We start from the raw sequence: 16028 nt of genomic DNA on the forward strand, positions 1-16028 counted from the left end.
TGCTGGTTGCCCCTGAGCATTACCTTCCCTGCTGGGCCCTTGCAGATGTGCTCCTGGATAATTTTCTCAAAGGTCTGCTCATGTCAATGTACACTTAATCATACCAGAAAATCCCTGGAGCTTTGGGGGCTGAGATTCATAATGTGCCCATACCAAAATATTGGCAGGTATTAATATGGCCTACAACCAAATTTCAGCTAGCTTACCATATCAAATATTACTGGTCTAGCGACACAATCAATTGGTTTTACTTCCTTGGGTTTTTCAGCAGGCAATCCACACACTGAAAGACCATAAAGTCCAGTGAAAAGAGGTTATGAATACAAAAAGGAAATTCTGTGTTAATTCTGAAGCCTGGATGGAGCGAACATCTGGGTTCGGATGCGTTCAGTTATTGCACGGATACCCTCTCTCACTTGCCAGAACCACTAAGACGATTCAGACATAAAGAATAAGCTCAAGGCCATAGGTGTCGTGAGTGTTTAAAGCATAGGCAAAGGTGGGGAGACGGACACAATCATTTTAACGTACTACGTTCTTGATCAGCTTTTTTAAAAAAGCGTTTTAAAAACAAAACTTGCCAAAGGGGGAAAAAAAAAAAAAAAAAAAAATCAATCATCGATAAGTCCATTGAAATCAAGGACTCCTATGAGCTACTCAAAAATTAGCTCCTTAGCCCATATGTAGGATGCCAACAGAAATCTCCCCTGTGCGCACAGAAGCCTCTTCAATGCAATTGGAAATACAGTACACAAGAGATTTCAACGGCATGGCAGAAACGGCGACCAGCAAGCCTCAAACGTGATTGCAGCCTTGGCTTTATAAAAAAAGGGGATGGTATGTTTGCAGAGTTTTGTGCAGTCAGCTAGTCCCACTTGGAGTTGTGCTTACATAACACAAGTTAGGAGCCCGAATGCTGGCTAGGTGCGTTTTCAAATCGACACACCCCTAAAGAAACCGTACGTTGAAAGTACCTCGATATATAGAATTGTAAAACAATTTTGTGTACTTTTCCCCCCCTTCAAGAAAAGAACCGGTATAAAAAACACTTTTAAAAAGATACACTGTCCACTACCCAGGCTACAAGTAAATACACAGTTACTGCATTACAACACAATTTGTTACTCTGTTGTCAACATATACACAGATTATTCCATTTTAAAGGAGGCCACATCCTAACTTTTCAGGCAAGTGCTGGACTTTAAGGACTTTTATGGCTTCTGTAAATATCTTTTTTTTCCCCCCTACAAAAAGGAATTTTTCCGCCCCCCCGAAACTCAGGAGTACAAATGGAGTTTGACACGGGCGAGTGATTTCATGGTGGGACACTATGGGCAGGTAAACGAGTTGAAGGAGATGCTAGCTTTGATCCAAATCCTCCCTACCGGATCGAAGCATTACCGCGCTGGAATGCAATCATTTCACATCAGTTTTAAGGATCACTTCTTTGAAACAGCCCATCACTTAATATGGGGCCGTTTACAATGCACCCCTTGTTTCCCTTCGAGAAGTCCAGCGGTTCCCGCAGACAGCAGACGCATGGTTTTGGTTGTCAGCTCTAGTTGTGCTTTGCCCTGCCGCCCTTCAGATAGCTCTTCCACCTCTTAACGAACTCTTTGAAAATTGGGGCCTCGTCAATTGTGCTCAGCAGCTGGAGCTGGTTGATGTGGGTGGTGTGATAGTCCCATCGGGCCAGGTTGGGAGCCGTGCCAAGCATGAAATGGCGAAGGTCATAGATCGTCCCTGAGCCAGTATCGTAGAGCGGAAGCATGGCTTTGAGGGACTCCATGCCCCGGTCGTACAGAAGTTTTGCCTCTTTCCCTAGTTTCTCCCCCGCGGTTTCTTTCAAGTCATACAGCCCAATTAATGAGTACATGAAACCGTTCAACACGAACGAGCTAGGCGAGGTCGGGTACTCTTCATACCAGTCATGCTTCTTCATGAAGACGGCTTTCACACCGTGCTGCTCGGACAGGAGCTTGTAAGGTGCTGTGGCCCGTAAAGCTGAATTGAGGAACGTGTGGTCTTTCGTTAACAGGTAAGCCCTGACTAACGTGGAGATGGCCTGCCCTTGGGCCATGGCAGAGTACCAGCCTGGGTCTAACGACCGAAACCCTTCCCCGAGCTTCCGCATCACCATGATGGGCCAGCCCCCCCTTTCATCCTGGTTCCTCACTAGCCAATCGCTGGCAGCAAAAAAAGCCGCCATGTGCGCCGTGGTTGCTATCGTGATGTTATCAATGAGGCCTTTTCCCTTTGCAATCAACCTGACCACCTTTTTCGGCATGATCTTTGTCTGCTTTACAGCTTTTGTGTTGGAGAGGCCCACTCCCTTCCGGAGGTCAGTGACCAGGTCTCTGGTGACGGTACTCCAACTAGTCCTAGGCCCGATGCCATAGTAAATGTCCCTGTCCTTAAAAGCGATTAGCTGCATGTTTGAGACGTAGTGCACTGTGAAGAGCTGGTTCTTCTCAGTCGTTTCCAGAACCACTGATATGCTTCCGTTTGTCAGGAATTTGAGGTCAAAAGAAATAATGAAGTCCCTTGTGTTCCCAAGCTGCAGCGAGGCCCCTTCAGTATTTTCTGGAAGAAAAAGAAAAGCACCAGAAACAAAAGAAAATGTGTCAGGGATAAAAAGATCTTCCTGTTAAATGTCGTATTCATCTGCACCCCAGAGGTTGTACCATATAATGAGGTCACCCGATAAAATCCAAAATACTTCAAGGGCATTTGATCAATAAACCAAAATTCCTATTTCCATTTTTACATCAGTTCATCCTTGCCTATTACTAAATTAAACATAAAACGATCCAATTAATGAGTCAAGGGTGACTCCTGTAACACAAAGGGAAATTTCTCCTGGCTAGCCGATGTGAACATCCTGTTGCATTCTCTCCAGGAGGTGCGGTGTCAAACCGCTGGCCAAACTGCTTTATCAGCACCTTTGCTTGCTGACCAGTAGTTTGGCAGTAGTGCAGATGCCAGGATGGAGCTTCAGCCAAAGAGAAGATGGCATCAGAAACATGCAAGAATGGGATAGGCTGTGATGAAAAAAAGAGGTACTAGTTATATCACAGAGATCCCGAAATGTGTTCGATAGTATCAACATAGCCAGTGCAGACAGCAATGTTAGCCACCCTTTTTAAAATAAATCCTATTCTGATCTCGGTTGGCATCCTAACAACATGATGCAGACATCTTGTCCCAGGGGGTTATGACCAAAGACAGAAAGGCCGAATGCAAAAGGCACCTACCACTGTAGGAATTGACCATGAAAATGCAGTTTGATGCACATAAATTCAGTGTTTCATCGTAGTCTGGAATTACTTGCTCTTAGACTTGCAGTCAGATGCATCATATCAACTACCTTGTGCCCGAGATACTTAACCACCTACTTTTCTCTTCACTTCCCCAGACACAACCTTGTATCAGATCCCGTTGTCACCAGCTTAATTGTTTAGTGATTCCCAGCATATCAGCTCTAACTCTGCAAACCCACTGAAGGCAACGGGCATTTGTGAAGGCAGAACTGAGGATCAAGCTCGATGACTAGCAGTGCACCAGAGACAACCTGGCTTGATATTCAGAAGCTCCTGAATTTGCAAGGAAATAACGTCACAGTTTCACACTGGAAGCAGAAACAGAAATGGAGAGAAACCATGCAGTCATGGCAAGGCCGCTTTTACGCTGGCTTTTTTAACAGACAACGGCAATTTTAGCAAAAGAGCTTGGTGAACCGAAAAAGAAACAAGTAGCTAGAAATCCATTGGGACTAAAACTGAAATCTCTTAGCTGCGTTTCTGCATCCTTGACAGCTCCAAGAGCAGGGAACTGATCGGTTTAGTGGGAAAATGAACACAAAATAAGATAACTTCACATTTCAGTGTGTGCATGTGTGAGCATTAAACATCTAAGGGCAAATCTGCCAGTGCTTTCTGGTGTTCACATATGCTAACAATTAAATAAGTTTTCAAAGCAACATGCCACTGTGAAGTCCAGTGTTTCTTCACAGGCTGGTTTCCAAGATGTAAAATCTTAATCCCCCCAAACCAAGATGATCAAAGGAATAACTGGTTTGTTAGACTGCACGCAGATCCTGTCGTTCTGAAAGCACAGAGGGATGATAAACACTTAAAGGCAGTTGTTCTAAATTAATGGTTTTTCAAGGCATAAAATTCTCATGCGAGAGAGGCAATTGTTTCTTCGCTCATGCTTCTTGATGTGCGAAATATCCCATAAATATTTCTAAGTGCAATAAATGAGTTATGACCCCTATTCCTGAAAGTCCATAGGGCTTTTCCCATTTCCCCGACAAATCCATTTCACTCAGCATTAGGACTGTTTTCACATTTTGCCTTATAAGGCTTCATTCCACCTGTTCCTATTTTGATTAATAAAGGTATTTTTTTAAATGCTCAGAGTCAAAACTGAGCTCCTCCAAGGTCTCAGACTCAGCACCTAGAGAATACTAGCTGTGTTTTGCTATACTAAATGTACTCTATTGCAAGTGTGTAAGTGTAACCCCAGGTAATCCATCTGCATTTTACCAGGTAGATTCTACCACCTTCCCCACAACCCCAAGCACCTCCTCACACCTACAGTCTCTCATTCTCTTTGACCCTCACTGCCTAGCATTTGCATTTTCACAGACCTGCATTTTGGCTTCTATTCTACCCAGGAGAGCACGCAAACACCAGACTCTCCCTGTGCCTGAAGAAGGGTGTTTGTGCCCCAAAGCTTGCAAAGAACAACTTTTCCAACTATTTAGTTAGTCTAATAAAAGAGATCGCATCTACCCAAAGAACCTTGTCTGCCTATGTCCTTAGCCCAACACGGCTACAACCCAACAGCTCTACTGTCAGTGACTACTGAAGTCACAGATGATACTTAGAGAATGCGGTGAAGTTTGGGCTTTTGTGAAAGCACATTAGCTGACCATGCCAGCTCCCATTTCTACTCATCCTAACCCCTTTTGCTTCCCATCACACAAACAGGAAGTGGGCAGACAGAAAATTAAGAACCAAGTAAAAAACCCCCCAAAGGTTGCCTATTTTTTGCACAGCATTAAGTGCTCATAAATCCATTACTAAAGGGCATCTAAAATAAGGGGATGCGAAGTGTGGCCTTCAAGGTCTGAAGATTACTCTGCCATCAATAAAGGATGAGGGGAGAATACATAAGAGATCCTATAACCTTTCCTCTCCTTCTATTTATCTACTACAAAGACACAAGAGTTTTCTCAACGATCTTTTCCTCAGAGACCCAGGCCCAAGGTGCTGACTAAAATTACTTCATTGTCTTTTTAAGTAATGGACTCATTAATTCTAATGGGTATTGATTAAGGAGGAAAATACATTATGTCCTTATTAATGAGGCTGTCTTTAGACAAGTGGAATCGTTGCATAAAATAATGAATTTTATTCATGGCTTATTTTGTTAAGTATGAAATGGAGTATGACAAAACTCCAGAGGAAGCAGTAGTACCTCTGACAACTACCAGGAGTGGAGTGGGACCTATGGGCGCGTCTACACGTGCATTAACGTGCTTTAGTTAGCGCACATTAAATCTAGTACCTCCACTGTGAGGTACTAGAAAATGCGCATTAGCCTGTCTTAATGCGCATTAGCTAAAGCGCATGCTTTTTAAGTGATGTTTAATGCACATTAGCCTATTTTAATGAGCATTAAGTAAACAGCACAGTTTTAAAAGTGATGCTTTAATGCACATTAAAATAAACTAATGTGTATTAAAAAGCACATGTGTAGATGCACCCTATGGCTCTAGAGAGAGACATATTTGTTAGCTGGCCATGCTTCGGGGCAAAGCCTTGGCTATAGCTGGAAGTAAATAGCACAGGCCTCTGGTTGGGCTGTTTATAGCCAGCCATCCCTGAAAATAGCAGAAAGGCTCTCCAAAGTCACTCTGGCTGCTCTCACCCCCAAAGGGCTGGCATGGGAGCTGGGGATCAGCTGGACAGAGGAAGCTTCACCGGCCTCTTTCTCCTGGGCACCTCCTTTGCTGTGACAACAGACCCACTACAACCTCGGGGATCCTGCTATGCAGAGATGATGATCCAAGTTACCGGTGACTGATTATAGACTCAAAGAAGAGCAAATAGAGGGCACAGAGACAGTCACACCAGACCGCAGGAGTAGGGGCAAGATAAATCCATGGAAGTCCTCAGACCCAATTCCATCATCTTTCTGCACACAAGCTTTACTGAACCAGACAGCTGCTCCATTCTGTAACCTACAGATCCCATCTATTAAAGATCTCCCTCACCCTGAAACAACCAAAAGAGGTACGTGCCAACCACTGTAACTCACTTGCGGACTAGTCCTGGCTACACAAAACTGACAGCGTTGCGCTGTGGCCACAAGAGCATTCCATGGATGAATATGGCCTCCTCTTGTTAGCTTGAAAGAGGCCAGGACTGATGGGCTAACTATGGCAGAAAGACCTTGTATAGCAAGTGTCAGCCCAAATATCTACATCCTAGCAAAAAGTTTCTGACTACGGAGGTTGCTAAAGGAAGGGCCACGTAGGTAAGGCTGTACAAAAGATTTCATGAGACCATGTTGGCATTAAAATGCTTAGAAAAAGGGCTCGGGCAAGTGTTGTTCTATACTCCTGAACCCATTCAGAAGTTTTCTGCCTCTGACAGGCATGGCAGCCCAAGGAGATGGCTCCTCCAATTGCTTGTGTAGCACCATCTCTTCCACAATACAGCTACAGCATGTTTACAAGTTAAAAGTCAGAAAAACTAAGCTGGAAGTTAGAAGGAAAGAAAAAATGAAGAGGCTAAGAGAAAGGAGTAGATGTTTCATGGATGGGAACCCCCCCCAGCAAAACAAGGATATACACATCTGTACTTGATCCTTGAAGTCAAGTCTTCACTAGGAATCTCCCTGCAAATAAACACGTTTATCCACTATGACTCTACAGCAACCCACCTGGAGCGACAAACTGCTTCACGTTTGTGAACCGGGATTTATCGGACACCGTTGCAACCGAACAGCCTTTTGGGACAGTCCAGTCAGTAGGCCTGCTGCTTTTGTCCTTGTCTTCGGCTGTTTCGTACACCTCTATGTGAGGAGGTTTCTCCGTCAGGTTTTTACTGTAGTGACTCAAGCCATACTGTGCAATCTGGATTGGGTAGAAATAGCCTTGAGGCCCCCACTGCGTAGATAACGGCACACCTATAGACATGGGGGGGGGGGAACCACAAATAATGTTGTAAGATCATGTAAAATGCAGTTTAAAACTCCCCAATCCCCACCTACCCATGTAAATACTGGCAAATAGTATTTATAACCTCCTATCATTAGTTCACAGGCCCACGCAGAGTCCCTGTTCAAAGAGGTGACTTTCTCCTTATTATACCATCTGCAGGTACTACAAAGCTGCTGTCAAAACAGACCAGATGCGAAAGGCAGAATGAAGTCCTCATGTTGTACCACACAGGCAAGCAGCTGCTAGCTGAAACCCCACACTTGTCCACAGATATCGCACACTTGCATGGATTTTTCTCTTCCACCTCCGAGACCATTAAATCCCAAAGCATGCCACGTTCTGCAGAATCCCCCCCAATATAAATCATTGGCAATTTAAAGATCTGTCCTCGTTATTCCTAGAATCTGGCTCAAATTAATTGATGCGGAACCTACAATTTTACTCAACACCTACACACCTTCACTAATTACGACAGCTCTCCAACTACAACCCTATTACAAGTAGTTATTGAAATAATGCCAATACAATCACGTGGCAGCTCCGCTGTGTTATTAGCAGAACCTACAAATGCTCCTTGCTCCAAGTTTCATAGGTTTGGCTTCATGTATAGTTAAAGAACTGGCAACCTAGACTCTAGCCTAAGTCTCTCCTCTCAATCTGGCTGTTTCTAGGGTTTTTCTGGAGAAGCTGCCTTGTCCCAGAGCCCAGAAATGAAGGCTCCCTTTGTTTTATCCATTGCCTCTGACTTGGTGCCCTTATTAATATCCATTCAGATGTGCAACGATACCATCCCGTTCACAGCCCCGGCAACCAGTATCTCAGATATAACACTGCATCACTGACAATGTGGGCACGAACACAGGGAAGAAGGCTATTATTTATATACGAAGAGGTGAGCATAAAAGCACATGCCTCTTTGAACCAATTAGTCTCCAAGGTGGGACCCTGCCCTATCTTCTGCCTATTTAGCTAAAATAGCTTAATGAGCTATAAGAAGAACGGAAGTCCATGAGCAGCACACAGCAGTTAAGCTTTGGATAAAGATTTCTTCAAATCAGGCTCCTTTTCACCTAAAACAATTCCCCAGCCTTTCAATGGAAACTCAAAAGCTGAATCTCCCGCAGAAAGGAAAGCTAGGATTCCTGCCCCACAAACCTTTGAATGGGGACAAAGAGCAAAGCAAATTGAAAGTGAAAAATAAATATTGTGGCATTCACATCATTTCCCCCTCTGGAAGCGGCAAGCTCAGAAGCTAGTGATGCCTGAAACCTGGCGTAATGAAAAGATTAGTTAAACTAAATTAAAGATGATACATTTTCATATATTTCTGTGCTCCCTGTTACTAATAATAAGTGTTCTTGATAGTGACTTGATGGACTACTACTGCTTGAAGAGTAAAAGCATCAAGGGAAATATTTAAGTACCGTGTATTATCTCAACTGCTGGAAGCTAACTTGCTTATTAATGCTAAGTGTTCCCCGTTAAGGGTGCGTGCATTGGGATCAGAAGACTCACAAAATGAAAGTCTGCTATAAAAGCCTTACTTGTAGCTGTTAATTTACGGAGATGACATGATTAAATTCTCCAGGTCACGGGACATGAGGCAACATATTAACCTTGTAGAAGAGAGACAAGGTAAAACATAGCAGCTCCTCTCTCTCACATCTAAGTGACAATAAAAACCTACTTGGAACAAAATGATGCAGAATAACAATGCAAAGTCTTCCCCACTGGCCATAACTAATTCTCCTATCAAATTTGTTTGCCAGACACCTGTAATTTTATTCCCCCACCTGCATCAAGGCTCAGGCATCACCTCCCACAGCGACAGCTCTAAAGGGCGAGCTGCTAACACCAAATCTGTAGGTAAACAATGCTCGGCAATTTGGTTCAATTCAGTCCCCCACCAGGTTGTGCCCAAAATACCCGTCAGCAAAACATGTTGCACATCTGTCTGCAGCCTACATGTTTCGCACACCAATGAGTTGTGTGTGTGTGTGTGGGGGGGGGGGCTGCATTGTTTTGTTGAGTGCATCTTATTCAATTGAAATGTGTTAGAATAAAGTGTTGAGGGTCCCGCAAAGTGACCAGCAGCAGGTATCTCCAGGCACTCACTATATTTAACATGCAAAGTAGACAGTGTTTTAAAGCCCCAGAGTCACAATAAGGGAGTAATCATTTGAGGCTCCAGAGCGGCGAGAGATGTAGGTGAAAGCCTGCCGCGCCCCTGCTCCCCTGAAGCCCCCCAGCAGCCCCAGAGCCCCCCGCCGACCCCCAGCACAGCCAGAGGCAAGCGGGGCCCGCGGGGGGAGGGGGTTAACCCCTCTCTGAGTGGGGGGAGGCGGCTGAGTGGAGCCGGGCCAGGTCAAGCCCCCGCCCAGGCCCCTCCTTGGCCCAGCCCCCCAGGGAGCCGCGCGACCAGGCTGCGCAAACAGGCATGCTTGTCTGCCGGCGCATGAGTTAGCGCGGAGATCGTGCAGGAGGGCCCGAGGCCCTGCCTGCAAACCCCCCAGGGTAGACAGTCCCAGCCATAGCCAGCCTACCAGAGGCATGACACGGATGGGCACGTGTCGCACCCCAAGGGTCCCCGAGGGCTCTGCGGCCCCCCCATCGGGCACCTCAGAGACGGCCACCCAGATGGAGCCCATGGTTTTGGGCTCCACGCAGATGGCACCCCCGGCTCTCGGCTGCGGGGGCTGCCTGTCCCTTTTCCAGGCTCTGGAGCCGGAAGCATGGCCACCTCCCCATGTGGGGTCTGCTTCCTTTTGGGGTCTCTGGTGCACAGCTGGAGGAGCTCCAGGCCACAGTCCAGAGACTGCGCACCATCAGGGACTGTGAGCAGGAGATAGACTCCTACTGCCAGGCCCTCCTCCCCCGGGAGCCGGAAGGTAGACCACCGTCTTCCTCCAGGACAAGGGAGGACTCGGGGACCTCCCGCTCTGTCCAGTCAGGGGCACGAACCAAGGTGGTCAAGGGCCCTAAGGCCTGCCGCACCAAGGCCCCCGCCCTGCCGGAGCTTAGCAACAGCTACACACTTCTTGCAGCACCAGCAGAGCCTGCGGAGTTGCCAGCTCCCACAGGCACCACAGGCCCAACTGCAACTACTGCCCCCGCTCTCCCCAAGACAAGACATAAGGTGTTTGTTGTGGGAATTTCTTTGCTGTCTGAGCCCCCAAGGTCTGGAACAGCCTGCCATTGGAGGTGGTTCAAGCACCTACATTGAACACCTTCAAGAGCAAATTGGATGCTTATCTTGCTGGGATCCTATGACCCCAGCTGACTTCCTGCCCCTGGGGCAGGGGGCTGGACTCGATGCTCTTCCTAGGTCCCTTCCAGCCCTAACGTCTATGAAATCTTTGAAAAAAAATTGATGGAGAGAGGTAGAATGAGCTAGATAGAAAGCACCTATCTGGGTGAATGGAATAATCTGGCTGGGATGATGTAGTTGGGGCTGGTCCTGCTCGGAGCAGGGGTTGGACTAGATGTGACCTCCCCAAGGTCCCTTCCCACCCTCATTGTCTATGAAGCTATTTTTGTGATATCTTGGATTGGATGCACGGTATAGTTGGGAAGTGCTAATGGACAAGCATTGGGTCATCAGGCGCTCTTGCTCTCCCAGCTTTACAATTGGTCCATAAAAATAAGTCACAAAAAAGCCTTTCCTCACAGCATTTGCTGGACCATCACGTTTACAATGACATTCCAGCCCTATCTAGATTACTTATTCTCAAACAGGGTGCCAAGAGACCCCTTCAAGGTGTGCCACAGGGTGCCACACGATGTTAGCACTGTTAGGTGTGCAAACACAATTCACAAGAGAAACTCTGATTTCAAACAGGATTTCAAATAGGAATGCTGTTAACCACATTCTGCCCTGCTGTGGGGTTTTGAGTTCTTTGTAACAGAAGAATTGCTCCACTATTTTTCTGTAGTCAAAAAAAAGGAGGAGGAAAAAAAAAAAAAGATTGAAAGCTCAGAGCTAGCTTTTTCCAAGGAGAACCTTGAGTCTAAAAGAGGTTGAGAACCACAGGTCTAGATAAACACAGCCAACACCAAAGCAATTGGCTGAAGTTTCCCAAAGGTACTTAATGTAATGTAAGAAATAGGGAGAACATTTTCATCTCATGGGCCTCACACAGGGTCCATGAGAACAGTTGCCAGCATTGAGAAACACAGCATTTGTGCTGAACAGTATCTAGTCTCTAAGGCTATCAGCAGATGCTGTCCTTGGAGCAGGATCAGCCGCTTCAGTGGGCGACAAAGGTGTTTCTTGCTGTCCCGAGCTGTGGTGTGCAAATGTGACATTCATGCCCAGGGAATCCCTGGCAGGAAGATTATGGGGGCAGGCCTCTACAAGCAGGGAAATCTAGGCAGGTGCTCCTGGTACTTTAGAGGTCCTTCCCGGGGTGTGTGGGACTGGACTCCTGCCTGGGGCAGCTGGAGAGCACGGGTAGTTCTGGGCTGCCCACGCTCTCCCATCATAAAGCAAATACACACCCACTGTGAAAATGTGGCACAAAAGTTTACCACCTACTGTTGTAGCCACAATTTTGGACATTTATGGTGCAATGAGGAGACAAGCGTCTGTTTGCTTGGGCTTTGTCCCGACATGCAAAATGTTTATGGTGGCACAAAGGCAATGCCTGTTTCTAGCCTAGGGCACATTTGCAGTTTTGAGGAAGCCACGACACTTAGCACTGGCCCTGTCTGTGGTACAGGAGAGTCAGTTAGAAGGCCTTTTTAAATGTCTGGCCTAATTCAGAGCTAGGTCACCTTGGGACGCAGTTCAAATGGAACCAATAATAGCATCGCACAAGTCCCTTTTTTTTACCACTCACATGCATAGTTTGAGATTAACTGCATCTCTCTCCCTGACTATTTTACTGAAGTGGGAGCTGAAATAGGATGGTGATGCTCCTCTCCATTAAAGGCAAGGTCTAGTAAATGCTGAAACGAACAGTAAACTGAGTATTTAAAAGCAGATGCGGGGAATGGGAAGTGGCAGTTAAGCTCAGGAAAGCAAGACAAATTCAATAATCTCAAAATAATCTTTTAAGATTTCTAAAGCCCACTGCTGGTAGAGATGTGTTGCAACAGAGCAGTTTATGTATTTTTCCAAATGTATGCTCAAGATTCAAACTATTGAGATATTGATGGAAAAGGTGCAACAGAAATATTCACTCAGCTGATAATGATGTTCTTTGGAATGTGACCTGAAGGACAACGATATTTGTGATTAATTCAGACACTGTGCATTCACTCCTGGGCATTTTTTCCATATGAATAATCCTATTATGTGCAGGGGCTTAGAAGTGACCAGATAACAGAAGTAAAAAGTTGATGCTAACAGAGTGGAATATCACTAATGAATAAGAAATGTGTGCATGCGTATGCACACGTGCGCGTGCGCACACACACACACACAGGTGATGTTTCAGGGGTGCAGTCAATGGCTTGCAAACTGGTAATTTTCCCCTTAAATTAAAAATTCACCATCCTATCAATGCATTTTGTTTCCCTGAAACAGTTTAGTTTTTCTCTACAATATGCCAAAGAGTGCCAATCAATTCTACAGTAAATTTTGTAAAAGTAATGCATTCTTGGTACTACAAGACATCACTAGAGCGCTTGTGCATACAAGTCATGGGCTGCGTGCATTCACTAAGTACAAAGCAGAAAGGTTCTACACTTAGCTTTTAATTTTCCTCACGGTCTTAGGTGACAAAGCTTTAAAATGGTTTAAATGCTCTCATCTTTAACTCAAGCAATTCATTCGCCCTCAGGAATTACAATGGCTCTGATACCCCAATTGGCTCAAAGCGCATGCTGGGCCCAGTTAAATCTGCATGAATTCAATCCGGCACTATTTGCTCTTGGTGCACAGTATTCACCTTTTTGCTACAAAAAAAAAAAAAAACCTTTCCAAAGTGGGAGGTTAAATCGTTCCGTTAATTCACACACGTATGAATGAAAACAAATAAGGTCTTATCTTGTTAAACGCAGTGTGACTGCTGACTAGAGAATACTCCTGAATAGATAGTTCTGCCTTATGCTACTGCACAGATGACCCAAAATGCTCTCTGGTACTTTGTGCCTCTGCCCTGAGATTATAACCTGTCTCCACAGGGCTGTGTAGTGAAGCACGAGAGGACCTTCTGGTGCTTCCAACCAGCTGCATTAGAGAAGCATGAAGGAAGCTGGAAGGACAGCACAACGCTAGTTTGAGGCTTGCATTGGTGACACCCCGACTGAGACTTAGGGAAGCCAGAGACCTCTCGAGCTGCAGTTGCAGAACAAAAATAAGTCTTGCATCTCTAATGATGAGAGTCAACTATAAGGGGCATTTCAGCTGTAAAGCGGATCAGACTGACCTTCAACGCCGCTGATGCACTTCACTCTGTCACGCACTTCCACATTGTAGCCCTCGAAGGACATGAACACGCCGTCGGGGTGGTAGGGGGCTCTCTGGGTGTACACTTTGGAGTAGCTATGGGAGAATTCAAACCGGTCGTACCCATCATACTGAGCAACCTTCCCATAGACCTCAAAGTACTTCTCCACCCAACTGAAGGGCAGGAAGACCTCGCTGCCCTCTCGCCTCCCTTTTATCGTATGCTCGTCATTGATCAGACAGTCTATTTCCTCATATTTCAGTCCCAAAACTTTGTTCCCGTTGAAGCCGCCCACGATAGGCGGGGCTTTCTGCTGCTCCTGTGGCGATGCCTCCTCGCTCTGCTGCTTCACGAGGCTGTTCACATAGTTGTTACTCTCTGAAGCGGCGGCTCGTTTCTCCAAGCTGTCCACGCGGAAGCCGCTGCTGAGACTCCGGGGAAATTGAGCCGCTTTATCGCTGGAGCATTTGTTCCACAACAGCACCGTGACAAGTGTGAAGAGAGTGCAGATTACGATCAAAGTCTTATAGTTGACCCGAGCTGCCAGGCAACGCATATTCACATCATACCTACAAAAAACAAGATGGGAGAAGTTTTCAAGTACAAGTGGGGAGTAAGTCCACCAGGAACCAACAAGGTCTTTGCTTTTACAAGTGGCATGTGGTCAGCAGGGTCGCGAGTCCCAGGTCCGTCTCCACCTTGGCCTCCCTACAGTCTCGAGCAACGGAGGTATAGTCCTCCTTGGCGATAGCCCCTCCCCTCCATCGGGTGTACGCCTCCTTTTTAGCTTTCAGCCGATCCTGAGTGCCTTTGGTGAGCCATGGGGGCTTTTGAGTACTCTTGCCCACTTTGACTCGCATTGGGACAGTCCCCCTTTGGGCTCGAAGGATCATCTCCTTAAGGAACAACCACTCGTCTTCGACTCCCAACTCCCCTCCCCTCTGGAACCTCAGCGCCTCCCTAACTAATCTCTTTACCTCATTGAAATCTGCCCTCCTGAAGTCCGGGGCTGCTGCCTTGCTGCAGGCCCCTGACACCCTGCGCTGGATGGTGAATCCCAGCAGGCAATGATCACTATCGCCCAGGTGGTCGAGCACCCACAGTCCACTCACCAGGTCGTCACCAGTGGCCAGAACCAGATCCAAACAAGGCATTTCCCCTGGTAGGACTGTGCACCTCCTGGGTTAGATGGAGGTCCTGTAACTAGGCTAAGAACCTACATGAGCGGTCAGACTTGGCTGACTGCTCTTCCCAGCAGATGTCCAGGTAGTTTAGGTCACCCATAATGACCACGTCCCTTGAATTAAGTGCCTCCGCGAGCTGACCTGAGAATTCATGGTCCAGCTCTTCCCCCTGGTTGGGTGGTCTGTAGACACCCACTGTTAAGTCCCTTTCCCCGTGACCCCCCTGTATTCTGACCCAAAGCACTTCAGTCTGCCCCGCTGACCCAGTGCTGTTTGCTAAGGACATGTATTGCTCTTTGACGCAGAGCGCCACACCCCTGCCTTTCCTCCCTGTTCTGTCCCACCTGTACAGTCTGTAGCCCGTAATGTTTACTACCCAATCATGGGTTGAATCCCACCAGGTTTCACTGAGTCCCACTATGTCCAGGTTTGTGTTAGCTAGCAGGAGGGCAAGTTCCTCCTGCTTGTTCCCCATATTATGAGCATTAGTACAGACGCATGCACCTCCCCTCTGATCCCAGGACTATCTGGGCCCCTGCCACTTACCTGGGTACTTCTTGTGCTAGTCACCTGTCTTGGCTGGGAAGTGTCCTTGTGTCCCCCTATGGCCCCACCCCCTGACAAAGCTAATTTAAAGCACACCCTATGAGGTCAGCCAACCTGGAAGACAAGACACACTTGCCTTCAGGGGAGAGGTGAAGCCCATCCCACCCGAGCATGCCTCTAAAGTCTATCAGACAGAGACATTAGACAGCATGTCTAATGTCTAGACACAAGACAACAGACATGTCTAAGTCTAGGTCCAATGTCTATTGGATGTAGACAGGGAGAATGGCAGGGTTGTGCACTACCACACTGAAGGAAAAAGTACTTTTTTTTTGGATCCAACTACATCTCAACCTCTAGCAGGCAGCAGCAAGAATGCGGGATGAAGATCTCATTAGGGGGAGATCATGTCAGACCAACCTGATTGCCTTCTACGATCAGGTCACAAAGGCCATGGATGCAGGTGTCACGGTGGATGTAGTCTTTCTGGACTTCAGCAAGGCCTTTGATACCGTCTCTCACCCCATCCTAGTTAAAAAACTAGGTGACTGTGGCATCGATGCCTACACAGTCAGATGGATTGCAGATTGGCTGAGGGGTCGCACTCAGAGGGTGGTGGTGGATGGGTCATATTCGACCTGGGGCGAGGTGGGTAGTGGAGTCCCCCAGGGC

At 46.7% G+C, this 16028-nt stretch overlaps 1 protein-coding gene across 5 annotated transcripts in view; it reads right to left on the bottom strand.

Moving 5' to 3' along the window:
* Positions 1–250: 250 nt before the first annotated feature.
* Positions 251–16028, bottom strand: part of GLCE (glucuronic acid epimerase) — a 73431-nt gene continuing 57653 nt past the window's right edge. For all 5 annotated transcript variants that reach the window (XM_019503922.1, XM_019503921.1, XM_019503924.1 and 2 more), the window contains 3 exons: positions 13606–14195; positions 6955–7200; positions 251–2583 (listed from right to left, as the gene is read on the bottom strand). In XM_019503922.1, the coding sequence (XP_019359467.1) occupies positions 1559–2583; positions 6955–7200; positions 13606–14182 (1848 nt within the window). In that variant the 5' untranslated portion in view covers positions 14183–14195 and the 3' untranslated portion in view covers positions 251–1558. The remainder of the gene's footprint in view (positions 2584–6954; positions 7201–13605; positions 14196–16028) is intronic.

Source organism: Gavialis gangeticus, unplaced genomic scaffold, assembly GCF_001723915.1.
Source record: "Gavialis gangeticus isolate Ggan-Ray unplaced genomic scaffold, GavGan_comp1, whole genome shotgun sequence".
In the NCBI taxonomy this organism is placed as follows: Eukaryota; Metazoa; Chordata; order Crocodylia; family Gavialidae; genus Gavialis; species Gavialis gangeticus.